This window comes from Amphibalanus amphitrite, unplaced genomic scaffold (assembly GCF_019059575.1).
Source record: "Amphibalanus amphitrite isolate SeventyFive unplaced genomic scaffold, NRLGWU_Aamphi_draft 000497F_arrow, whole genome shotgun sequence".
NCBI lineage: Eukaryota > Metazoa > Arthropoda > Thecostraca > Balanomorpha > Balanidae > Amphibalanus > Amphibalanus amphitrite.
Window position 1 is genome coordinate 425,786 of NW_024881991.1, and position 26,811 is coordinate 452,596.

General features: G+C 48.3%; 1 protein-coding gene across 1 annotated transcript; it reads right to left on the bottom strand.

The window, feature by feature from the left end:
• Positions 1-1,792: 1,792 nt before the first annotated feature.
• On the bottom strand, positions 1,793-25,632 carry LOC122392688 (glycine receptor subunit alphaZ1-like). The gene is made up of 10 exons (XM_043387836.1): positions 25,486-25,632; positions 24,276-24,370; positions 16,069-16,136; positions 9,768-9,914; positions 9,435-9,514; positions 9,175-9,257; positions 4,556-4,702; positions 4,097-4,238; positions 3,459-3,546; positions 1,793-3,183 (listed from the first exon to the last, which is right to left on the bottom strand). Exons 1-10 carry the CDS (start codon positions 25,539-25,541, stop codon positions 2,869-2,871), a joined length of 1,221 nt encoding a protein of 406 aa, XP_043243771.1. The 5' UTR covers positions 25,542-25,632; the 3' UTR covers positions 1,793-2,868.
• Positions 25,633-26,811: the final 1,179 nt, after the last annotated feature.

The window sequence follows — 26,811 nt, forward strand, 5'->3', positions numbered from 1 at the left end:
GGAAACAAAAGCGATACCAAACGAAAGGTCCTTACGAGACGATTCTAAAGCACCTAAATTTTTTGACCTCAGGTCAATTTTCAAGGTCAGAGGTCAATGTCAAAGGCAAAAACCGGCACATGTGTAGGCACATGTGTAGGCCTAGTGATCTCAAATTAAGCCTTCTAGAGGATGGCAGGATGCATCAAACCGGCAAAATTGGGTATCAAACGAAAGAACAGAATCTGAGGATTCCGAATATGTGCTCAAAATCAAAGGTCAAGGTCAAGGTCACGCTCACAATTGACCTCAAACTTTGCACTTTTTCGTACATCTTGCGTGCTATCTTCCAAGACGTTTTGAAATGTTTGGAGGCTTATCAGTTCCCTATTTGTGGTTCATCTTACGATACAAGGCTGCTCAAAGGTCAATGTCACAGAAGAGTAGGTATCCTTGCTAGAGGCTATTTCACTAATTCAAGTTAGTAATAATAAATAAGACAATTTTGCCATCCGGAAGCTCTAAATGAAGGCTTAGAGGAAAATGGATGCCAGATTCGTGATCAGCGGGTACAAATCCATCATAAACGACCTTTCATGTGTCAAGGTCAACCAAAGGTCATTCGAGGTCACATGACGTCAACATAAAACTTGACCTTTTCCAAACAAAATATATATCATTCGACGCGGCTTGACACGGCAAATGCGATGGTACCACTGCCGTAGCTCTAGGACCATTTTTGTCGAAGTTATTTGCGAAAAACTAAAACCACATTTCGGGGTCGTTGACCTGACCTCTGACCTCAGGTCACCAAAACTATTTTTTTATTTTTCTCTAGGTCAAACGCTACACAACCGTGCTCGTAATTTGTCTTTATCTCTAAAACTCTATTTTTAGCAGCTATTTGAAGTTCGCGTCTGTGACGCCGATGTTTGCCTTGCAGGGGTCTAGAAAAATCGACCTTGTGACGTCATCGAGGGGGCTAGGTCAAAAATTTTTACTTCAGAAGATGTCAAATTGATGGGAGAAAAGGTACTGAAAGTTTCGTTTTCCTATCCCTAAGCGTTCGGGAGCTATCGCAAATATTCGCCAGGGGGGGGGGCGAAAAACGCCCCCCCGGGCCCGCGAGGGTTAAACAATCGCCAGTCAAAGCCAACCGTTGAGATTGGTAAAATCCTACATTACTTTAGCGGTGGGCTGTACGTACACTGTGACTTGCATTGGGTAAGTAAGTTGCGAATCATAAAAAACAGTGGGATTACATGACAATAAATGCTCTGTTTGTATTTAGGGATCAACACGCATGTCGCTATACCAGAGCAACAACACAGCGCAAAAATGACCACCGTCTTCACAGTCGCGGCCCGGCTGAGCGGTGACACTCCTTCCGGCAAATGTCTGCGCCGCCCGAGGCGTTCAGTCGGCCACGGTCAGCTGGCGGTCTTTGCCTTCGGGAGTCGGGGGTGAGTGGGGAGGAGGTAACACCGACCAGTGCATGGAGGTCGCCCCGGGCGGCAATCTCAACCCGTTTTTTACAAGCGTTTCTTGGAGCTAGTTTTCTGGTTTGTTTATCCATGTAATGTTTTACTTAATCCCTCAAGAAGAATTAATTAGAAATAGTGTTACAAATTGTCTTCAATTGACTTTTCTGTCCTATGTATTTCTTTGTTAAGTGTAAAAAACCTATACATACCCCTATGAGTTGGCCAGAGTTTCCGACCCCGACATAGAAGCTGGTCGGCATAAGTATTACTGCAGTTCCGTTTCATGTCTTTATGCAACGTTTATCCTGCTGACAAAACAAAACGCGACAAAAAAGTAAAATGCACATGCTGTTTTATTGACTTAAGGTGTCATTGCGAGCCCAAGGCCAAAATAATGTCATACAGTCAGACATCAGTCACTGCAACATTTATAGACAGCTGCGGCTGAGTGAGCGGCGATTTCTAAAATTCATGAGCAAGACAAGAAAGTGGGTCATGAAATGTACCTTTTATTGTTGTAGCATTCCTTCCGATCATACGACAATGATCCGCCCGCCCCCTCGGGTTCCAACACGCAGAAGGCACCAGTTGCTTTCCGGAGCAGACGGTCTGGCTCCCTACTCGTAGGGGTCCTATATGGGTCCAATGCAGCCATCTGCAACATCGTCATCATCACACATCTGGGAATTTTATTACCTACGGTGATGAAAGCAAGCGGATCCACTCCAAATATGTATCTCTCTCTTTCTCCCTCTCTCTCTCTCTCTCTCTCTCTCTCTCTCTCTCTCTCTCTCTCTCTCTCTCTCTCTCTCTCTCTCTCGCTCTTCCAACCTTCGTAGACAAATTGCGTTCCATGTCCGCGCCACTAGACAAACCCCCCAAAAAAGTGATCAATAACACTAACAATTATCTACTAATTGACAGATACAATTTAAGAAGCCAGTGGCACATTTCTGCCGATGCTCGATTTCTAATAGATGTAAATGACGAGAAGAGACCTTGCAACGTTTCCTAAGCCTTGCGTATACCTACGTATATATGTATATGATGTTTATTGTGCGCACATATCGTAAGCGGCTTATCGGTGTAAAACAAGTACCGCACTTGTTTTACAAGGTTTGAGCACTGTCAAAGAATATATGACATATATCATAGTCCAGGGACACTTTTCCTATTATAATTTTTTTTTTCCCCAATGAACGAGCGCATGCCGCACATACACTCATAAAATTACAATAAACTCTGAGGTAAAAACGAGTAGGTACCTCTTGCTACATTACAGCTGAGTCATGGATGGAGTTGTATTTCTGATCCATGGCACCAGTAAATAGTAATATCCAACACCCCAATACGCGTCAGACACGATCCGTGGCCTCGGCAGTTGAGCGGGTGGCGGTCAGCTATTCTAGTCGCCCCTGGCGTACAGGCTCCAGTAGATGCAGTTGAACGTGAAGAAGATGAGCGGGATGACGACGCGGCAGACGCGGTCCACCGCCTTGGCCTGCAGGATGTGCGTCACCTTCTTGGCGGGGCCGGTGGGACCGTGCGGAGCGCCGCCGCCCAGCGCTTCGGCCTCCTCCTTGGCGAAGAACATTTCCTTGACGCTCTTGCGCCGGTCGCCCTCGACCTTGCGCTTCTTGGCCAGGTAGTGCACGAGCACAAACTCGAGCAGCGCGCCGAACACGAATATCATGCACGTGCCGATCCAGATGTCAATAGCCTGCGGCAAAACGGGCACACAATAGGTTTAAAGTGAAAATTCAATAAATAAAACATTGGCCTTAAACTGCTCGCATAAAGGCAAAAATAGTAATAATAAAGCGAGATGACTACCAGTGTCACTGTCCAAAGCAGGTGCACTAAAATATAAAATACGGGAGGTCGCATATTTGCAAACGACAATAATTTTTCGGTTAGTTTAAAAGACATGAGCAAAGACCCAGGCCCTGACCTTCCCGCCCGGGTGTTCTGTCGCAGTCGTTAAGACGTACGCACCTTGAGGTAGGAGACGGGCGGCAGTTCGCTGCGCACGCCGGCCGCCAGTGAGGTCAGAGTCAGCAGCGTGGTCACGCCCAGGGTTACACTGCGGGAGCAGACACAGGCGTTTAAGTGAGCTCAGCAACTACACTATGGCTAGTCACATAGCTCGTTAAATAACCAAAATATTTCAGACGGCTACAAAAACTGATCTACTTTGATAACATACAGCAGGTTTATATATCCCGTATCCGTAAGTCCCGGCAGACAGCATCTTGGTCATAACCAGCATCCAGAACTATGTTATATGTCAGCTGTAATTCTGACAGTCATGGCGACTCAGAAAACTTCAAAGAGCCTGCACCTGTCTGTCAATGTTTGAAGTATACATAATGAAAAACCTCCGATTCATATTCGAGGAATGCAAGGGACATGGCGTAAGTACACAATCGCGGTATATGAGGCGGTCTGTACGTCGTTTGTATATTTTAGCTGCCATGTGTTATATGTCTGTTTGTATTGGTAATGAAGAGGCCTCTAACCAGATGTCCGTCCGATTGGTATTTGAAGGCCACCACCAGCGTATCCCACCCGAATTGGCACACAGAAGCACTGAGCAGCGAGTCCTGTCCGATTGGTACTCGGAGGTCACTCACCGGGCCGGAGTGGCCGTCTGCTCCAGCCAGAAGGAGACCCACGACATGCACACCATCAGCATGGTGGGGATGTACGTCTGCAGGATGTGGTAGCCGTTCTGGCGGTCCAGCACAAAGGACGCCGACAGGGCGCTAAAGTCGCCTGTCGGCAACATAGCATGACGTTACTAAAACGTTATGTACAGTTTATATTCAGGCGCTAGGCATTATAATTTCAAGTCCACACCCCATTAAATTCATAAATAAATGCCATATTTCTAATGTCATATCGTAGGACAATGGCTGAAGCTCTAAAAGATTTACGGGTTGCATTACGATTGCAACTGAGTCATAAAGTGCCGACCATTAGCCAGAGGTCAGTTTGGCCAGGCGACCATCCAGATTTCCAGTCAGCCAGCCTGAAAAGATGAACGTTTAAGAACATGAAGAGGCAACAGCTAAACCGAGTGCTTCACTCACCGGTGTGGTACTTGAGCGTGATGTTCTTCATGTCTCTGACGCCCGTCAGGGTGAACTGAGGGATCTCCAGCTCGTCGTAGCAGATGCCCTGACAGCCGTTGTTGCCCTGTGACCAGGCGAACAGGAGCGCCGACGTCGGGTGTGCGTCTGGAGCAATGCAATTAGATACAGTCAGATCTAGTATATCTATATAGAATAAAAAAGATAAAGATGCGAAGCGTGGTATAGATATCCGTGAATCTCATGGTCGGCAACATTCGCGACCGCTGAACGTCGTTGAAGGAGACGCCGAACCAGTCATGACCATACCATGCACTCCCTTAGGTCGATATATGTACTTTATGGGTTTAAAGCGCTTCGTTAATGTTGGCTATTCACGTTTGGTCTTCTGTTTTACTGCAAGGGTGCACATTTTCCGGGACATGTAAGCACTGAAAACCACACTGGAAAGGCCCTAAGCGCTGGGATGTTGCTGGTAAACGACTGGAAACAGTCTGCAGCAAACGGGTTGAGCTAGCCAGGCAGTTGTGCGAGCTGCGAGCATCGACCTATGGCCACAACCCGACGAAAGTGTGGATAGGGATGGAAGCCGACTGTTTGAAACTTGGTCTGAAAAGACGAAATTGAGCATGAAACCCTTTTACATACTTATCTACTATCCACGACAAATTAAGGTCAATAGGATTTATACTGTTGGCATAGGACAAAAACAGAATAGAAGGAGGCAATTTATCTTTTCTTTTAAGGATAAAAGATAGCAGCTGCTCCATTGTCAAATACACATTAGCACCTGCTATGGGGCACAGACCACGCAACGCAATGAATATTCTAGCACAGCTGAGTCGTGGCTCGTTATCGTTTCTAACCGTTTCCATAGTTAGTCACCGTTAGTCACCGTTTTCATTTGGCACAACACAACAATTCACCAATGCTTTTCGTGTAATGAAACTGTGTGTTCGAGGAACTAGGAAGTCTGTATATAAATGCTGGAAACTTACATTTTCTTGGAAATAAATGTGCTTGGAAATACCTGCTGAACTAACTCAAAATGCACTACACACCCCGTAGTCACTGCCCATCCCCTCCCAGCCCCACCAGTGAGACCGCCATTGGTCTACACTCCCTTCCCCTCACGAGCTATCCCCCCCCCCCCCCCCCGCCCTCGTCCATTCGAACGGCCTCCGTCTTCACGCGTCAGCTGCCGACGTGCTCAGGTAGCCAAGTGTGTTCACACATGCGTCTTTGTGCCGCCGCTAGCGATCCGATCCGTGCAACAAATAGGCCGCTTGATGAATGACATTCAGCGTCGTTAGTTCCCGGTGTCATGTCAGGGGCCGCGCAGGTAGGCTGGAACTGCCACCAGCGACCCACAACGGGTTATGGCTGGAGCCTCTGTATGGTGACCTAGCCGGCCTTCATGACCTCAGTGACCTGTGGGCTGTAAGTGTAATAGCTTCGACGCCCAGCTGCAGCGCTGTCTAACTTCCATCGAATAGCATGTATGTACCTATACAACAATCAAACCCGAGATTTAGGAAGAGTTTGTTGTTTCAATGCTTCAGGTATACTCCCACTGGCTATATTCTTGCCGTTGTGGTTTTGAGCTGTGAGACATTAGCTTGGACTGTGTATGACTGAACGCTAAATATTTATAGCCGATGAGCAAAAGGAAGCCTAATGTTGAGGCTCAAATTCGTAAACAGGATGTAAACTGGGCGTTCAAGCTACCCTGTAAACTTGGCAAGACCCACGACGACAAAACTGTTTGCACTCGTTTTTTTTTTTGTTATCAGGAACCCTATGCTTCACCGGATGCATATTATTCCCAAAACCTGTGAGACCTTGTTTGGCTCCCAGAGTTTGCGGCACATTTCAAGCACAAATGTTTACAACACACGATTGGCTAATTAGCGATTCCGTCAGCACGGGCGATAAAGCCGATAGTGTTACTTGTTACTGCACTCATGCACCCGAGTTTAACCTCGCCTTCCTGAAAATACTGTAAATATCCCACTCCAGCAAGCTGGCCTCCATCGCGTCGGTCCACCACGCTATTGAAATTTGAACCTGCAGTTTCTTTCCAGTGGTCCATTCGGCTACAGAGATCGATGCATGTCGATAATGATATCCTGCTCTCGTATGATGTACAGCACCGCCCACCAGCGTTCTATATACCTACACACTGTGCATCAATTGACAATACATCATAGTGATGCACGTCCTCCGTTGATATGTGGTGTAACCTAATAACAGTAACTAAATGCGGTATTCCTTTCATGCTTATCGTTGCCAGCTTATTTACCGTCTAAATGTATATTCCAGTGCCAGTCACAAAATAAAGAGAAAGTAACTATCAGCAGTATAATTCAATACACACACACACACACATGCTGTCTATTTTCTCAGAAGACATATTCACGGGAAACGACGTTATGTAAAAGCATATCGCGCTGCTCACGCGCTCCGCCGCACCGCGGCCCCGTCTGTTGAGCGGCTCAGTCCGCCTGTGGTATAGGCTGTGCCGCCGGGCTCGAGTGTACTGCGGTACAGTATACCACGGCAGGGTGTGAGTACTCCCACGGCAGTCCTGCTTCTCCGTTTCAGTTTCAGCCGCGTGTAGACGATTATTTGCGAAATGAAATAAAAGTTAAATGCCTGACGCTTCGTAACCGTGCACTCTACTTCACTTGCAACCAGACACTTTGATATGGGTTAACGTTTAAGGCAAATGTAATAAGTAGGTATCACAAACTTCAAGACAATTTTACCTACTTATTTCATGGTTAGGCTGTAGGCCCTAGGCAATGGCATGTCTCGAGGTCTGTATAAGGGTCTATTAAGCATCTTGGTATTCTTTTCGGCGCTTTAGCATTGTCATCAAAAGCTAGCCCAAGCGTGTAGTGTAGTTAGCTCGAGACCGAAAAAAAAAAAATCATTGCAAGATACGACGGAACCTTAATGAGCGGCCGCCCGGTCTTCTTATTATTTCAATATTTCGAGCTCGGAGCTCGATGGATCTGACTCAGTGTCCTGTGCTACTCATCACTCGGCTGGCAGTAAAAACTCGCGGTAATATCCGACGACATAACGCTGTCTCGGTCATCTTGTCCGCTTTCCGTTCGATCTCGCTCTATGAGACGAAATTCATGATATTTGTTCTGAAACTGATATGCATTCGCCGATGTCTTATGCCAACGATCAATTGTAAGATCATATCTAAACCAAACTCATTGCCAAAAACATTTGGCCCATTCAGCTGGCAATTCAGTCCTGTCAGCACCCATCGGCCTGTCAGAATTGATCATCACGTGGTTGACGAATCGGGTCTGCACTAATGCATTTCTTTGTGTCGCTGTCTGGCATTCGTCCTGCTGCCGTCTGCCGGCGCCATCATCCAATCCCACGTCATCCGCTCCGACGTCATCCATCGCAGGTGGGTGCCGCGCCGGCCGACACTCACCGACGCGGCTCTCCGGCACTCAAACCATCCATCCTCCGCGGCAGTCAGCGGGATCAGAGCAATCGTGTTCTCCGGAGACAGGCCATGCGGCTGCCAGCCGACCGTGGCGACCGGCCTACTCTGGACTGAGCCGGCCGAGCCGCCGACGGCCTGTCGCGCCGCTCTGCAATGCGACACGCCGTCGGCTGTCGGCCACGCAGTCCGGTGTCGGCTGGCACAGCCTCAGAGGGCCGCTTGCGCCGCTCCTGACGGATGGAGAGCGCGCTCTGACGGGCGGGGGCGGCCGCCCCGGGTCAGCCCCCATCCGTCTCTCAGAGGCCAGACAGAGGGGTGATATGCGCCCCTCCCCGTCCATCTGTCGGCCCGGCGCCACTCAGCCGAGAGGGATCACACGACCGACCCCTGCTGTCAGCTGTTGCGCGCTTTTTGCTGAGTGCATCGCTATCATGGGATTAGAAAGATAAGGCTGACAGCCGCTAAGTCAATCGAGCTTTTTTCCACGATGAGTTGAGTGGCCAAGCAAAAAGCCGCCTTGGCAACTATTTAGCCTCTACTCAATTAAGAACTTGAAAAAATAACAACTCGCAAGTTACAATATCTTTCTTTGCGTAACTCGGCCCTAACATCAACATGTGAGTTGTTCATCGTGCAATGTGCAAGCTCGTAAAAACAAGGTATGAATACCGAATCCAATATTGCCAACTTAATTACATCGCCAAGAATTAGCATTGCTATTGACCTGCTAGATTTACTTTCGCCCTGTTGATTAAATAAGTGGCAATTAGAGTGACTTTCCTCGCAAGCTGCAGGGGATGCAAATGATATGCTGAGTGTAACTTTCCTACGGCTAGGGAAGCAAAGTCCGTTTAATGTAATCTGTTTTCGTGAATTGCTCATATAATGTCAGAAGGAATCTGTGTTTCAAGGAAACGTATTATCCGCACCAAAAAGTGCGTGAACGTTTCTCCAGTCGATTTTCCAATCGTTAGCTGTCCTCAAGCTTAGATACCAAACAGAAGCGATCGCGCCATGGTGGGTTCGTTCAGCTCAAATCTCAGCTCCCCGATGTCGGTAACTTGGCACGGTGCCAATCCAAGCCGCTGCGACCCACAATCGCCCGGGTTTACACACGGTCGGCGGGGTACGCACAGTTACTCACACGTGGCCAGCTTAATGTCACAGCGCTGAGAGTCCAGAGGGTAGCGCTGCAGATCCATCTGACAGGATAGTGACAGCTTCAGCCTGCAAACGTCCAACAGCCATAAATTAACAGAAATGTGAAGATGAATGAACTGCGCTACTTTGTATATTTGCATATTGCATAAAGCTCACCGTACAATGAAACCTGTGGGAATATTATCTATGTTTATCCTGTAATTTAGCCTTATTGGGCCTATCCTAATAAAAACAAGTACTCACCGTATGCTGTAGAAGACCTGCCCGTCCTGGTAAACTCTCATCAGCACGTTTGGCATCGTCACGTCGTGATATTTGGCGTCCTGCGGAAACGTTCACCGCTTAGGTCAGCTATCTACTCGTAAGCTACTGAAATGTTCGATGAATGGTGGCACAGCGTAATTGTTAATGTGTAAGCTGCTCAAATTGACGCTTCCAGTGCAATAAATAGTAAATACTGAGAGGTTCCTCTTAGCAAGTGATTCGGAATACGGTAGGTATATCGCAATAATGTTATATTTTAAATCTATATGCCACCTTGTTTATTTGGAGAAGCCGATCGTGCTTAGTTCACACCTTGAGGTTGAGGAAGTACAGGTCGGGTGTCCACAGCTGATCGATGACGTTCTTTCTGCTGACGATGAGCATCTGGTTGGGGTCTCCCGGCACGCTGAGACGCTCGTCCAGCCACTGCTGCCGCAGGTAAATGTCCAGCTCGTAGTCCTGACGCACAGGGGAGGGGCCAGACCGAGCGGCCGGTAAGACGAGTGATGACACCGCTTCATGGCCAGCCTTCTGATCGACGTTAGTTCTCGCTTATATCATCCACACCTACAGTAACTTACCCAAAAATAATTCCCTAATAAGGATCTAGAAATGCGTCTATATTTGATCACCCGAAGTTCGCAGCTATGCCAAAAGAATCGTCACTGAATGCCGACGATAAGGAAACATAATTTTAAAATAGATGACTTTTCAGACTTTCAGTTTGTAGACCAAAAAATAACTACAAAAAAATGCCCTAACATCAATTTACAGCAATCGATCAACAGTGGTGTTGTAAATATACTTATGCTTTGGGACGGTTAACGGGCGTATCGTTATTTTTCAACTGCTTAGCATTGATAAATGATCAGTTTGGCCAATAAGAGCCAATACTTTCAACCGCGATATCACATGACATGACAATTGACAATATCACATGACAATTATGAACTTCGCTGAAATCTAAAGGGCTAACTCTGCCATTCCAAGTCTGCACACTTATTTTGTGCCACGCTGTTGCAGATCATTCAACTCCACTCAAGATCCTTTGCACACGTAACTGTCGCTGAAGGTTGATAAATCATGCACTAAATGTAAATATATTGCAACATTCGTTTGCAATGAATGTGCGCCGAACTACCGAGAACCGAGGCATCGTAATTCATCGGTCAATAGCGCAGCACTTTGACCTACAGCGAGACAAATACATATAAGCCGTTTTCATGACGGCCATCTGGTACACACTTGGTGCACATCTGGTGCAGATCAGGTGCAGATTTGGGCAAAGCAGGTTCAGTGTGTCTCTTAGTAGCTATCAGTTATGGTTACACTAATTGCTTATATGCTTTCTTTGTCGTATTATCAGAGAGCATCATCGATTAAAACACTGAAAAAAATTCATAAAATGAAGATGTTCTCTGTAAAAGAGATTAGGTGCAGATTTGGTCAAATTAGGTGCACTCGCCGGATAGACCGTCGTGAAAACGGCTATAGTCGATTTGTCTCGCTGCAACGACAAGAACCCAGGAGTAATTAAAGCTATATCTACATAACAATCATGTGCATTGCGCAATTGGCATTGTGTACACCGATCAGTTTCTTTCACAGAATATTCCATTTCCGTCTCTTAGGCTTCAGATCACGGCTTATCTCCCGTTGATTGGAACAGAGGTGACCTTTATGGACCACAGCAATTGGTCGAATTGAACCACTTGCTGCGATTTACGAGAACATGAGTTGACGAGCACAACTTGCCAGTTGAGTGGCGTCGGAACACGGCCCAGCACTTCACTTGGACCGCGGTCGGTGTCATGTCTCAGCGGCCGACAAATAAACAGGCGGGCCAGGGCTGAGTGCCGCGGCCAGAGCCCCGCAGAGCCGCCGGCACTGACTTCTGGAATTATTCCCGAGTTGGAGCCGGCCAAAGCCGCGTCACGTCCGACACACAACTGAAAATATCTCAGCCGAGTTGAGCCGCATGGGGGGGGGGAGTCGGCGGCCATCGACAAATGCTTTAGCATTTGCAGCCACCCAGAGGTCATTACCATGTTCAAAGTCTGCGGGGACGCCGGGTTCAGTGATACTGGGAACGGCATACGAGTGGAGCCTCGCTGACAGCGCCGCCCGAAGCCATCCGAGAGGGATGTGAGCTGCAACCCCGGTGATGTGAGCGAGCGGGATGTGATGTGAGTCCGGTCTGTATAGGTATCAGAGGCACCGAGCATATAAATACATATTTAATGAGCCACTAAAAAGTCGAGGCTGCTTAATGATCGGACTCCACAGCTACCGAGACGTTATAAGAGACGGACAGACTCAGCTCCAGGTTCATTGACGGCCCGGTCTCTGCCATGCCTCATGACAGCCTAACCAGCGTATCTCTTTAGTTTGAACAGCCGCTTTAGAACGGAGTATAGTCGGCATTTACGGACGGCCCAAGACCAGATGTTGCAGTGACTGTATCCGAGTGCTCCGATCAGCAATCGCTCGTGTCGAAGATTGCCAGCAGACGACCCGGCGGACACCGCCGACCGCGTGGCCTGCCCGGACAGTAACCGATCGCCTCGGCCAGTGCATGGCCTGCAGAAACCCGGCCAGTTCAGACCGATATGGATGGTGATCTGTATACAAGGCCTATAACGCGCCAGTAGGAATACCATGCAGTTGGGCATCAGTTTAGTGGAGTTTATAAGGTAGATTAATGGCGAGGTGGACAAGATAGCTCTGTTCACGACCCAAATTTTAGGAAGATAAGGGACGTGAAATAAACAGAGCTCGAATATGTCCATTGCTCATGCCAAGGTCAGGATAAGGCGAGATTTGACAGACAGAGAGAACAGCAAACATTGATTGGAGCCTTGGGAGCGCTCAGAAGCTATGAAATAAGGAGGCACTGAAACATAAGGAATGACCAAGCAAGGAAAGAAAGAGTGTTTTACGTCATTTTACGTCACAGTCTCGCGGTCGTGACCTCTCGGTGGAAATGAGGTCTATAGTCATAGTCATTATATTCATTATAGCCACTGTTCAAAATCAATGTGGCATTACTCACTAGGGCCACAATTGGTTGCATGTCCACGGCTTTGCAGAGTCATCATAGGCGATTACTGTCTTTTTGTAGTCTCTATGACAGCTCGTTTCTGTGCAGTAGCACGACTATCTACGCCGCACACATCCACGATGTTTTTTATTAGCTCTTGCTCAGGTGTAGAGACGGCTGCGTTCGACGGTGAGGTAGGCCGTAGGCCCTGAACTGGCTGTCACAGACGTTTCAATCTCACAGCTGTGTGCCTTTGTTCGCGCGGCGACCACCCGGCCGGTGTGATTCGGTGAACTGCAGTGGTTTCACCATTTGGCGGCGAACCACGGCCCGGCGGTCACCGATTGGAGGGCCCTGGGGTCACCGAAAGCAGGGCCCCGGCGGTCATCTACCGGAGGCCCCAGGGGGGCAAGCCTGTGCTGCGGTTGGTGGAGGGAGGGCCTACTATCTGCAGATGGCTACCTATCGCAGATCTAAACAATAAAACATGTCTTTCCATGAATTGATGTGTTCAAAACAAAAAAATAGTGTCATAACCTGAAGTCTAATGTCGCTTTATATTTGGATGTAGATAAGGTGAATGAAGCATCCGAGATAAGCTGAGGAACGTGGCACATCCATCGCTGCTTCGGTGTCAGGACTCATGTCGCAGCAGTGTCTGCGTTCCACAAAGATAAAGGTGTCGCTCGCTCGGGGAACGGTAAATAAATAAGGATGGACACGCCACCACAGAAAAATCAAACTAGCGACTACCGTGCGTAATAAATAGACTGTATGCATAGTAAATCTATATCAAACAAGCTTGATTCATTTGAAAAAAGAACGAATGAAATGAGGAGCGAATCTCAAGAATGTCAAGCCCGCGAAATTTAAACACTGCGCCCGGGTCCTCTATCGTTGTTGAAGTTTTGCACCATATTCCGAGTTCCGTCCAAGCAGCGTGTTCTGGTGTGGTCCCATCATCAAGCACATCAGGCTTCCGGTGATAAAAGCACGATAGGGGAGAGCAGAGGGCAGAAGCCGCCCAGCTGTCGGCCGCCTTGAGCTGTCTGCCGAGCGACAGCGGGTGAGAGGTGGCGTGATCAGACCGCTGTCCCTATGGAACAGTTCGGTGGGCCAGTGCCAAAGATCACACCACCATGCGACACCACCACACCAATATGCCCGAATGTGCAATTAAGTTTTAGTGGAATGCATATGAAGCACAAGACACAGATGGAAGCCATAGATGCCTTCATAAAAATGACGTAAATGTTGTACATAATAATGAACACCTGGCATTTGCATCATTTGAAGCAGCCTTTTCCTTCAAAATCGGGTGTTCTTTGAAACTAACCGCTATACCCTCAAACGCATGGCAGAACAGACATTTTGAAGAACTCATTGTTCGTGAACTGTGTCGTGTGGGTAGGATAAGTAGCGGCCTTGGGTTAAGGATTGCCTATCCGTAGCGTGTTGACTGCTCACTGCTCGCTTCTCAAGCATTTAATGTTAATGCTGCAATATCGTGCACTTTCCTTCGATAAACTCGCGAGCTGACATAGGCAGCGGCGATCACTGTCAAAGGTGCAACCCATAAGAGTCGTGTTATTTACGACTGCTGCTGAAGTTCATGGAAGCGGAACATGCATGTCGCCCATTTACACGACCTTACGTGAGTAACGTCCACTCACATTGTTGAGTGTTGAATTCAGAGAGGGAAGAAAGTAGCCATGGATTTCAAACATGGCGATAAATGTCTAATTGTGCTAGCGCTATCTAGCTGATGACGGTACAGGTAGACGAGTTATTAATTATTATAGAATGACAAGGTAACCAGCTTTTCTAATTTTCCGAAATAAAAAACCTGAATCAGCCTATACCTATGCCAGAAACACTGACCGCCATTCGGTAAATTTGTTGCTTTGGAGTGGATGCCTCCGGACCGGCCTACATACTCGTAAGTCTGTGTTTGTGTGTATAATATACCTATTATGATCGCGACTGAGTCGCGCGTCTCTGGAAACGTGCCAGTCGGCTCTCACGGCCGACACACGGAGGGACGGAGTGGACTCTCGCACTGTCGTCCGTCACAGTACGGACAGAAGCGGCGCAGAGGCGGCAAATAACCTGCCCACCGGGCCTCTGAGTAGACAAATTTCACATATTTGTGGGCGCACGCCGCGCCACATGCGCGTCTTAAGGCCTGGCTACACTATGCGTTTTCTTCGTGCGTTTTTTGCGTGTTTGCGTGTTTTGCGTGATATCGTTCTAGAAAAAAAGAACGATATTACGTTTTTGTGATGTTTTTCACCTTAAATTTTAGTTACATAAGAGTTATATTAGCTTTTGTATATAACCAAAGTAAAAATTATATTGTTTATAACTTTTTTCCTAGAACGATATTACGCAAAACACGCAAACCTGCAAAAACGCACGCAGAAAACGCATAGTGTAGCCAGGCCTTTAATTTCAGAAATAGCCGTGTGTTTCTGCAGCCTTCTGTAATGTTTGTTGTTTCACCGCGCTCTCAGATGCAGCAGTTGCAGCGCAGGTGTGCAACACTGCAACACTGCCGCACACCGAGCCTTACATTACAGCTGGGGGATCAATGGCCACATTGAAACGTTGCACAATGGCACAACGACCCACTCTTGCCTCATTAATGCCGATCGGCGAACCTATTTAAATTGCAGCTTTGTTCTGCTACATTATCTTCTGAATTGAAACAACAGAGTTTAAAACTATTTTTACCACATGCAGAGTGGTCAAAGAGCACATGGAACGCTCTAAGTAGTCTAACCATGCGCCTAAACTGAATTAGGTAGCAGACTAATGAGCTGGTTTGGTCAGCTTATTGCTTAGTTTTAAATCAATTTATGTATTTTTCATATATGATCATTTATCATCAGTTACCGTGGCAAAAGCGAGTCACATTCTGGGAACTTTCCGCTCAATTTGTTCCTTGACAGCATGAAACCATTTACACTTGTCCGCAGGATCTTCACCAAACACACCATTTGTTAATGACCGCCCCTGGCCTGTCAGTTGTTACTTCACTGTCGCGAATTTTGCGGAACCTCTTCCGACGGAGCCGTCACTCCGGTGTACATTTCTGATTTATGTCACGGCTGAAACCCACGGGCCTGCACGCCGACTGATGCCGCTAGTGGAGGACTCGTCAGTCTTCAGCTTAGTCAAGTGGCGTGCGGATCCGGCAAAACATATTTGATGTTCATGATAATACAAAATAATTGTAATAGCTGGGTAGGTAGCGAATTCCCAGCGCTTACCGTAAAAAAAAAAAAAACGTTCAACCCCAGCTCAAGGTTCAAATGAAGCCAGCTATCTTTAATTATAGTTAAATTTTTACACTTGAATATTTTTCGTTGACGAAGTTTGACGTAAATGTGATCTGGAAAAAAAAGTTATAATCGTCTTTCTCTTCCAAATAACTAAATGCTTTAGTCAGTTCTATAGCTGGGAAGCAATTCTGGCTAAATATCTTCATGGCCGACTTTGCTCAGCGGACTGACCTTACCCGGCTACCCTCCCCCCCCCCCCCAGCGACCCGCACAGGGCCGGATTCCTCACCATGGTCGCCGCTCGAGGTGCGCCAAAACTGTTGACGAAAATGCTGATGTTGACGCGCGTGGGTGCATCTGAAACAGAGCACGACGTGCCGGGTTAATAACTCGCCACACATGTCCGCCATGAAGAGAAATGCGTCGCTGGTATGTGTGTCTGAGGATAGCTGGAAACGTGGTGCCGTCCTGAGGAGTGGAGTCGGCGCCGTGACTGATCCTGAGCCAGCCGAGCCGGGCCCTATGAGTCGCGTCTCCACAGGTGTCATCTGGCTCTTGTAGTCCATACATCACCGTTTCGCCGGCAGAGCGTTGACGGTTGGGCAAACACGCCGCAACCGTTCGTCTCCGTCTCTCAAGGCGCGGCTGACAGGTCGTTTCGATCGGTCTGCCGGGCCGCTGACGCACGAATGAGCTAAGACAGCCTACAACACACCCATCATCGCCCAGGTTATTGGCTCTCATGGCCGCCCTCCAAGTGAATCAGTTCGACATTAATTGGACGTTATCGTCAGTTACTTACATCGTTAGGCTGGCGGTTCAAGCGCGGCATAGCGCATTGAAATGTTCCAGGTGTCGTAAGTTCAGAGTGAAGAGATGACCATTGGTGAAGACGGACGGGTATATTTATTTATTTCACATATCCAACATATCACATATCAAAAAAGGGTCAAAAGTAAAACTCACTCATCACTGTTCCGCGTAGCTAGCCGACTTTTAGCCCAATGCTGCCGGATGGGGAATAACAAATATCACTTTATTTAGGCTAATGAATGCTAAATTTGCATAGCCTCATTTGAAATAAATCATTATGCAACTGAGTGGTGTGTGCATATCTCATGTAGCTGCTCTTGGCAACTTGCGCACAGCTCTGAGCTCCTACATCATCTGCGTCACCTCAGCGTCAGTCCGTCGGCCCCGCTGGCAGCCAGGTGGCGTCAGTCACCCGGCTGCAGGACTGATGACCGGCCGCCGAGCATGGCCTCGCGTCCAGTCGGAACGGCTCCCTCCTGGCTTGGCCGCGCTAATTAGGCGGCACTTCATAGCGTCCCGGTGACAGGGACAGGGAGCTGACAAATGGAAATCGCAGTCGCGGCCACCACAGCGAGCAGGCGCGCGGTGGCTCTAGCAGTCGGCCAGAGCAAGGCCCTATATACCGGCCAGAGTTGTCTCAGAACGGGTGCAGCGTGCAATGTGCATTGTGCATGGGTGCTGGCCTGTACGGATTGCCGAGGGTATTTACAAACAGACAAGCTTACTTTGCTACTACATGCCTACTTAGAAATGTTGGCGAGTCGCTGGTAATTAATGCACACCGATTAATGTAAATAAAAACGAATGTGTCAAGGCCCGTTGTCTCTTCTACATCTTTCCTCCCTCCCCCTCTCTCTCTCCCTCTCTCTCGCGCGCGCATGATGCGAATATATGCTGCAGACAGCACGGAACTCTCGGCACGCCACCGCTGAATAATGTCAAGTGCGTCTCTCGCATGTTTGCTGGCGAAACGGAATGTGGTGCTAATATCACATTCACGGCTGCTGCAGAAAGTCACCATCAGTCACTTTTCAATTTTTATCATATGTTTTCACTGAACTCTAGATGAATGGCAAGCTAAAAACTTAAATTTTGTACATCTTCTGAAATATAATGATTTTCATATTTAACCCTATTCCTGGCGGGGGGCCTCAGGAGCCCCCCCCTGAGGTTTTTTGGTTATTTCTCCCATACGCGTTGAGCTAGGAAGCTCAAATTTTCTGACTTTTCCTAAAAGGCTTCTACGCAACATGTCTGAAAATTTTGAGTTGATCTGACCTCAGGTCAGGTCACCAGAGGCGGTTTGGTGACCCTACCTCAGAAAAGTTTGCAATCACGCCAGAGCTAGAGTTTTTGACCGATCAATTTCTTCTTTTCAGGCTTTAGTTAGGGTACCAGTATGTGCAATTTGTATATCTCGGAATTTTGATATCGGTGACCTAAGGTCAGGTCAGTTTCGCGACCTCCCCATTATAAGTCAATGGGGGAAAAATCAAATCCCTGTTTTTACCGCTAAAACGGGTCGGAATGGCCCCATATACCATACATGACTTCATATACGATCAACCTTCACTACCTTGAGGTCTGTTTTGCTGTTGGGCAGCTGTGAGGTCATGTGACGTCATCAAAGGTCACCAAAGGTTTTTGGCCAATAACTCCGTACAGGAACAAGATACAGACGCGTGGATGGTCTCATTGTGTTCAGCTCGTCAAGACGCATCGAATGATATACATGATGACCTCGAGGTCACGTGACCTGAGGTCAACCTTTGACCTTGACCTTTCGAGGTCAACGTATATATCATTCGATGCGGATTGACGAGAGGATCACGATGATGCCCTTAGTTTGTTCCTATCTTGACTAATTCGAAAGTTATTCGAGAAAAACTCTCCATATCTAGCGCCGCCATTTTGACTTTTCGACCCCTGTGACGTCATCTTTGACCTGACCTGAAAATGACCTAAGTAAAAATTGTAGATCTTGACCGTGCATATCCGATGCCGTTTACCGTTTGTCGCTGCGATGTGTAGTTTTTGAGATCTGAAGGGGGGCCGAATCGGCCCCCCCCCGCCAGTTTCTTGTCCCGGCGGAGCCCGCCAGTAATAGGGTTAACAAATAACCGACGGGACTATTCTCTAGCTCACTACATCTTCTCTATACCGACAGACATATGTAGACGTACGAGAGTTCTCACCACGGCCATCCATTAGTCCACGAAAGTATGTGAGTTTTCACCACTGTACCGCCCACAGTTAGCGCACCAGCATTAGGTGAAGCCGTCAGCCCTCAGTCCACTCTCTCATCGGTCAATTGGTCGGGGGCGGCTCTGGCGCGCCGCTCGGTCGCGGCAGACAGGTGACCGGTCAGCGGCTGAGGCGGCCGGCACGCGGCGCTCCCCGCTGTCGGAGGGACACTCGCTGGCGGACAGCCGCCCGAGACAGCTGTCCGCGCGTACGGACACGAGCGACGCGGATTATCTTCGACGGGTGCCACCGCCGGCGCCGGCGGCGACAGCGCTCATCGCCCGGATAAATAACTCGCTAAGCTGAGTGTACAGCGCGGCGCAGCGGGACGTTCGGCTGCCCGGAACTGCGGGATGAGCTGACCGCCCAGGGGCTGTGAGCTAAGCTGCTAGTCCGAGCTGCCGACTGAGCTGCTCAGAGCTGCCGACTGAGCTGCTCGGAGCTGGTGAGCTGAGCTGCCCGCAACTGGTGGGTTGAGATGTTCGCTGCTCCTTGATCTAGTCGAACTGTCTGGAGCTTCAAGAGCTTCCAGCTGAACGCAACTTCCATCCGATTTGCTTGAGACAACTTACGAAAATGTCCACAATTACCGGCTGAACTGCCTAGAAATACCGATTCCGATCAGGGGTGGAGAAATATGCCGAGTTGGGGTTGCACGGGCACAGCAAATCCCCCGCCGCCCTAGCGGTGACCTTGACCTCCGCCGCCTGGTGCGGCTCCAAAGCCAAGCCGGCGCAGCCGGCGTGGAATTGGGAAGACTCGTGCTACCCCAACTCGGCACATTTGTCCACCCCTGATTCCGATGGCTGGAAAGATCCGCTTATGTGCCTACGTCGCAACTTACACCATGCGACACTAATAATGCATTTAAATGAAATGGTTTAAACTACTGACCAAGTAACCATTCATATGTACGTACAAATCATTTCTGCATGAAAGTGTACAATTGTACGAGAAGAAATAAAGCATATCCTGCAGACTGCCTTCACAAGACCACCATCCAATGGTTAAAAATATCGAGTGACGCGTAGTTATCTAATGTGGATGGTATGTGCCGCATACTACGACGACTGTTTGAAATACATAAACGCTATTTATGAAACATGGCTTTCATTGACTCAAATAACTTTCAATAGCAATTGAATACTGTCGACCTGAAAAGATCCGGGCAAAATAATTACTAGAGCATAAAACTGCATTGAAATTAGTCATTACCAAAGACCAATTGATTTTGGATATGCATGCACCATATATCTCTGATAGCTTATCAGCGGCGCCGTCCTAATTGAATCGAATACCAGCGTTCACGACAATGCTAATTTCATATTCCAGTTATTGCGTCAGTTGCGGCATCCATCATAAAGTTTGTAAACCAAATACAAGATCGATATACACATATATACGTTTCATACGACGAAAAAAGCACACTACTTGACAAACATACAAAGCTGCTATAGACATCGTCCATTGCATGTGTAATATGTATCCATCTGCAGTATTCAACGTGTAAACGGCTCGGAGTTAACCCTCGCCGGCCGAGGGGGGGGGGGGGCGGGTGCCGCCCCCCCCATAGGGTTTTTTCGCGATAGCTCCAAACACGCTGGCGATAGAGAGCTGAAACTTGGCATACCTGACCTTTGATCCAAGCCGCATCTTTTGACACCAACCGCATTTTTGGGTCAGGTCAGGTCACTGACCTATGACGCAGGGCCTCCTCTAAGGATTTTTCACTGGGTGGGCAAAATTTTCGCCACTTCCCCGCCCAAGGATGGATCCAGCCACTTGTTTTGGGGTTCAACCAATTTCAAAACCTGTTACCGGGGGGGGGGGGGGTGCGGGGATGAGACGAAATAAGCTGTGCCATTATTATTGGAAATAAAATGATAGTTAACGTTTGTCGTATGTTTTATGGTTAGCGATGCTCGAGCGATTCGTTCCAGATTACATGTACAGCCCTCAGCAGACTGCGTGGTAGGTATTCTTTTTCCGACAAAACTGATTATAATTCAAAAGTCATGTTATCAGTCGGTCGAAGCTCACTGCAAACAGATGCGCCATGCTCCACTCCTTCGATAGGGCCTATCAATAAACAAAGCATACCTACGCCTTGTGTGGCAACAAAATGTTTAAGTTCGTTTTGGGGGCAAATATACACTTTTGGGTGTTGTTGCCAAACTGGATGGAAAATGCATACGATGATAATGCCAATCTAAGCTGCGGAGTCTCGCGCATCTTTCTGTTACGATTTCCGAGTGCCCGATAGCATAGTATTCGCGTTATTCTCGGTTTTGTCGAAAAAAAGGATATCTACCACGCAGTCTGCAGAGGGCTGCACTTGCAGCCCTCCGCAAAAACTGCGGGGTAGGTATTCTTATTTCGACAAAACCGATACCTAATATCTCAAAGGTTATGATAATCAGTCGGTCGGAACACATTGCATATAGATGCGCCATGCTCCACCCCTTCGATTAATTCAGTCACTGAACAATGTGTACTCTTACCGTAGCAAAAAAGCAAAAGTTTGTTTTGGGGGGAAATATAAACTTTTGTGTGTTGTTGTCAAACTAGATGGAAAATGTATACCAAAATAAGCCTAAAAAAAAATAAAAAAATAAAATAAAATAAAAAATAAATAAAAAAAAGGAAAATGCATACGATGATAATGCCAATCTAAGGTGCGGAGTCTCGCGCGTCTTGCTGTTACGATTTCCGAATGACCGTTAGCGTATTCGCGTTATTCTCGGTTTTGTCGAAAAAAGATACCTACCACGCAGCTTGCAGAGGGTTGTACCTTTATTGTACGTGCCTTTTCACTTACGAGACAATTACTTGATAACTCCAATATCGGCAGGGGCGTGGCCAAGGGGAGGGGCCACGGGGACAATGGCCCCCTCCCTTGAGCGCAGAAGGCGCCATGGGGGCCCCACAGGCCCCGGGATATTTTTTTCTAACACTGGATAAAACGTATTTTACTCGGAAGCAAATTTATATCAATTCAAGTTTCATTTCTGTGGCCCTGGTTACCCGAGGTGCCCCTGATTACCCAATGGGCCCCTGCACTCATCCGAGGACCCCCGGTTTCCTGGGGCCTCTGGTCGCTTGGGGGGAGCTAGTCGCCTGGGGGCCCCTGGTCACCTGGGGTTCTGGTCGCCTGGGCCCCTGCCCCCTGGTCGTCTGAAAGAACGTTTGTCACCTGCAGTGGCATAGCCAAGGAGGGGGCCAAAGGGACCATGGCCCCTCCTGGAAGCCAGGGGTCCTTATTCCATAGAGGCCCCTGACTGACACAGTGGGCCCTTGGCGACGCAAAGGCCCTGCGGCAGATCCTTTGACACAGCTGAGTAGTTATTCTTTGGCCAAGAGAGACCCAATTTTAGAGCCTTGGGGCCCTATTGAAACCAGGGGGCCAGTTGGATGGGATGGGTCCAACTTGGGTCCAACGGTGTGTAAACAGAATCAATGCGTTCCGACTGTTGGTCTGACCCTATATCGGTTTGAGGGAGCTCGGATCGGATCCACTGTCGATCTGAGGGGCCCTTATCGGTTTGAGGAGGCCCTCAAATGACCTGAACGGGCCCTTAGTTTGTCTGAGAGGGCCCTACGTCGGCCTGACTGGGCCTCTGCAAGTGCAAGGGGCCTTTTGTCGGTCTGAGTGGCCCTAGACGGCTTATATGACCCTCAGACGGCTTACGAGGCTCTCATGGGCTATAGGGGCCTGTGACGGTCTGAAGAACCCTCATCCGACCTACGGGTCCTCAGACCGCCATCAGAACCGGCTGGCGACTCTATGAAGCTATTCGTGGGCCTGTCTAACAGGGGCCCATATACTGCTTACCCCCTCAGTTCTAACATTGTTAATGAATATTTTTTCCATTTATTTGGGCCCCATCCAAAAAAATATTGGATGCAACCCGATGGCTTTTGGGATTTTGAGGGGGTTATCTTGCGCCCTTGTGCGCAAGATAACCCCCTCCTTGAGGAAATCCTGGCTACACTCCTGAATATCGAGCAACCAGAAAACTTTTTTTGACCTTCAAACAGCATCCAGTTTGCTTAAGACCGGAAAGGTAGTACCGGACGTCCGGCCGGACCTTTATTTTTGCATTTGCTTCTGGGTGGGCAAATCGACGCCACTGGGTGGGCAATTGTGGCGACTGGGTGGGCATTTGCCCACCCAGTGGGTATGTTAGAGGAGGCCCTGCTATGACGTCATAAGTGAACCTCTGCACGGTCTTCAGATGTCGCAACTTCGCAACGCCCTCACTGCCAGAGGAGATGTCACAGGGAAATGAAACTTGCAGGATCTAGTATCCATTATGAGTCCCACAACTTGTATATCTCGGATTTTTCCTAAAGGTCATATGAGGTCAGGTCATTTTCGTGACCTCACCATTATAAGTCAATGGGGAAAAATGAAAACTGCTATTCTGGCGCCGGGAACGATCTCCAACTATCTCAAGCACACAGAATTGTGATTTGATGCACTCCTTGCAAGGTTAGATGCGTCACTTTTGCAATGTTGACCTTGCGTGACGTCATTTATGACGTCATCAAGGTCAAATTAGTTTTTCGTCAATAACTCTTGATCAAATTGAGCTAGCGAGTCGGGGAAGGCACCAATGGACTCAGGAAGGCCTGCCGAATCGAATGATATGCGACATGACCTCTTTCGACCAACTTCGTGACCTGGGGGTGCTGACCTGACCTTGACCTGAGGTCAACACCCCAAGTTGACCTGACCCGGACAAAAAGTATATCATTCGACGCGCCTGAGCGAGGCGAACACGATGCTGCCAAAATCGGCGCTCTGCGGCCGTTTTTTGCGAAGTTATTCACCAAAAACTGAACCGTACCTTGGGGCACTTGACCTGACCTCAGAGGTCACCGGTTGACCTAGGACCTTAAAATCGGGTACCAATCTCTGCGTCTCGTAACGGCGCACACGCTCGTTTTTTCCGCGACGCGCTAGCTCCACCAGGGGCGAAACGGCGAGGGGGGGTCGTACCCGCCCCCCCCCCCCTCGGCCGGCGCGTATGTAGAAAACCAATAGGTCCGGCGAGGGTTAATATTCAATGGCAACAATTAGCGGTGAAGAAATCGATTAGCATGGCTCACGATCCAATAGCCGTTTTCTCGACGGGCTCTCTGGCGAAGGCACCTAATTTGACCGAATCTGCATCAAATCTCTTTTACAATAAATACCTTCGTATCTTGAATTTATTTCAGTACTTGACTACAAAATAATGAATGATGATTTGAAAAGTGAAGTATATAAGCATCTGTGCAGCCCAAAGTGATAACATTCAAGAAACACACTGAACCTAATTTGACCAAATCTGCACCAAATCCTCACCTAGTCTGTACCAAATGTGTACCAGATGGCCGTCGTGAAAACGGCTAATACCTACCCCTCACAGATCCATGACGTTATCCTGTGCTTACCTGGTGACTGACTGTAGGTAGGCCACTGGTTGGAGTCATAATTGACCGCCTCCAGTCTGTTGAGCAGAACCTCGAGGGTGAATGTACTGGGCAGACTGAAAATCAAGGACACCCTGTAAACACACAGAAATAGAGAATGCTGGATCTCTCGGATGTAAATGTAAGCGACGTTTACACACAATTAGCAAATAGCAATATAGCACTTCTGCTTCAAAACGGTGATGGGTTATGATAGAAGCTAAACAGATCATTTAGAACGCAGGCTTGCACTGAATACGACAACGGTTAACGCATACAAACATTGAACCAGGCGAAAAAATAACGGATTGAAGAAAAAACATAACTAAGTGAAAGTTTTAGAGGATAATGCAAAACGAACAAACGAAGGCCCCATAGAAAAGCTGAGGATCAACACGACCAGACGACTGATGGAGAAACACATACACACATACAAACAGCATACGGGACAGAGGTATACGCACGTAAACAAAGGACACCGGGGACGTATTCTCTGTTTTCCTCGGGCACGGTTGGGACTAGGGAGGTTCTCCGCTGAATATTACGAAGTTCTGACACCACCCCGGCCAGGCCATCCACGTGCCGGCGACTCATGAAGTATTAAAGTTTTTTTTAAGTGTGTGTGTCGTGTAGTGCATGTCGCGTAGCGTGCAGACATTCAGCGACTTTTTTCGTTTCTCTTTTTTAGTTTTACGTCTAGATAACCGAGATATGATATGCCAAACCGATCGGTTATTTATACCTAGCCTATACTTAATGTCTTTGGTCGCTTGTCCTGTCCCAAGTCAACATAAGCACGGCACACATGACGCTCGCTTCGGAGATATCCACGTCATTTGCCTCCATCGCCTTTAGAGCGGACTGTGGAATGCCGAACAGTGGTCCCTTCTCGACTGCCGACTGTTGCTGTGCCAGCTCACTGTGTCCCTGCACATACCGGTGTCGCCAAACGCTAGCGGCATGCATTGTGCAATGTGCATGAGTGTCCAACCCAAACTCATCACTGCCGTACAGATCTAAATAGAATTGTAGCAGCGTCCAAGGACAGTGAACGCGGGGAAGACGGTTATACAAGAATAAATGGCTAACCGCAAACGATCACAATTCCTAAAAACCGCTGCTTGATCAAATCGAGGGCCACGGCCACGATAGGGCGGTGGCACTGCTCCGCAGCCCGCTCTCAGCGGCTCACCTGGCCAGCAGCAGGAGCAGCGCCAGAGCCGCCCCCGGTGCAGGTTCGGCCGCCATTCCGCTGTACCAACAGCCCCACAGACCGCCCCCGGCACACCACCCGCCCGCGGCACAGTACCCGCCCGCCGCTGACGCCGGCCCCAGACCGACTGACGGTCGGCCGGCCCGGCCCGCAGTCGGCCCGACGGCCCCGTCGGCATCGGCACAGACAGAGTCGTCGGAGCCGACTCTCAACAAGTGTTCAACTCAACTATAGTTATGTTATGTTGAAGTTGTTCAGCTGGGACAGTGATATTGCGTTGTAAAGATTGTTCAAACACCAGCTTTATTTATTTGTAATGGTAGCTTTCGGAAGACATCCATCTTCCTTCGTCAGCCTGTCCAAGGCACTAAAAAATTGTTCGTTCAGACGTCAGCGATTCGTAATTCGAGTTACTTGGTCGTTCGGCTGTTCGAAGAATAGTCGCAGCTCGATGTTATGAATCTTTAACATTGTCTTCTCTTCTTTTATGTTTTTTTCCTTGCATATAGACCACAAGTTGGGCGATTATTTAAGTGAAAAAATTAATCTTCATGTATCCTTCAAAGTATTTTAGTGCTTCATGACCATTGATTATTCGATGTGTTATGTTGAAGTTAATGTTTTTAGGTTATCGCAACTTATTTTGTCTTTTCTTTGCTGAAGGTTTGCAGGTATCCATTTTTTAGTGCTTTGGACAGGCTGACGAAGGAATATGGATATCTTCCGAAAGCTACCATTACAAAAAAATAAAGCTGGTGTTTCAACAATCTTTACAACGCAACTAGGTATAGTTAACATTAAGCAATGCAATAAAAATTCCGGTCAGACCATGGGAAGGCTCGCTTTGACCCGACCTGTAATTGACCGTGAAATCTTATCGTAAAGCTATTGGGTCTTGGCATATACCACTTCCACATACTCGTCCCTACCTAAGCCCTATGGGCGTTGCATGGAAAGAATTGGACCAAAAGTCGGCAGTGCCCCCCCCTTAACCCGCGCCCCACTGGGGGGCTATTTATAGCCCCCCCCCCCTCCCGTTTTTCTGCAATAACTTCCAAACCGCTTGACGTATCGACGCCAAACTTTCAGCACCTTTGGATGCATCAATTTGACACCATGTGTCAAAATTTAACCCTTGCCGGACCTATTGGTTTTCTACATACGCGCCGGCCGAGGGGGGGGGGGGGCGGGTACGACCCCCCCCCCTCGCCGTTTCGCCCCTGGTGGAGCTAGCGCGTCGCGGAAAAAACGAGCGTGTGCGCCGTTACGAGACGCAGAGATTGGTACCCGATTTTAAGGTCCTAG

Excerpts from the sequence above, each read along its gene's own strand:
- LOC122392688 (XM_043387836.1), bottom strand. The coding sequence starts at position 25,541 with ATGGCGGCCGAACCTGCACCGGGGGCGGCTCTGGCGCTGCTCCTGCTG. Across the intron at positions 24,371-25,485 it reads CTGCTCCTGCTGCTGGCCAG|TCTGCCCAGTACATTCACCC; the intron begins GTGAGCCGCTGA and ends CTTGATTTTCAG. Across the intron at positions 4,239-4,555 it reads CACGCTCAAGTACCACACCG|GCGACTTTAGCGCCCTGTCG; the intron begins GTGAGTGAAGCA and ends TGTTGCCGACAG.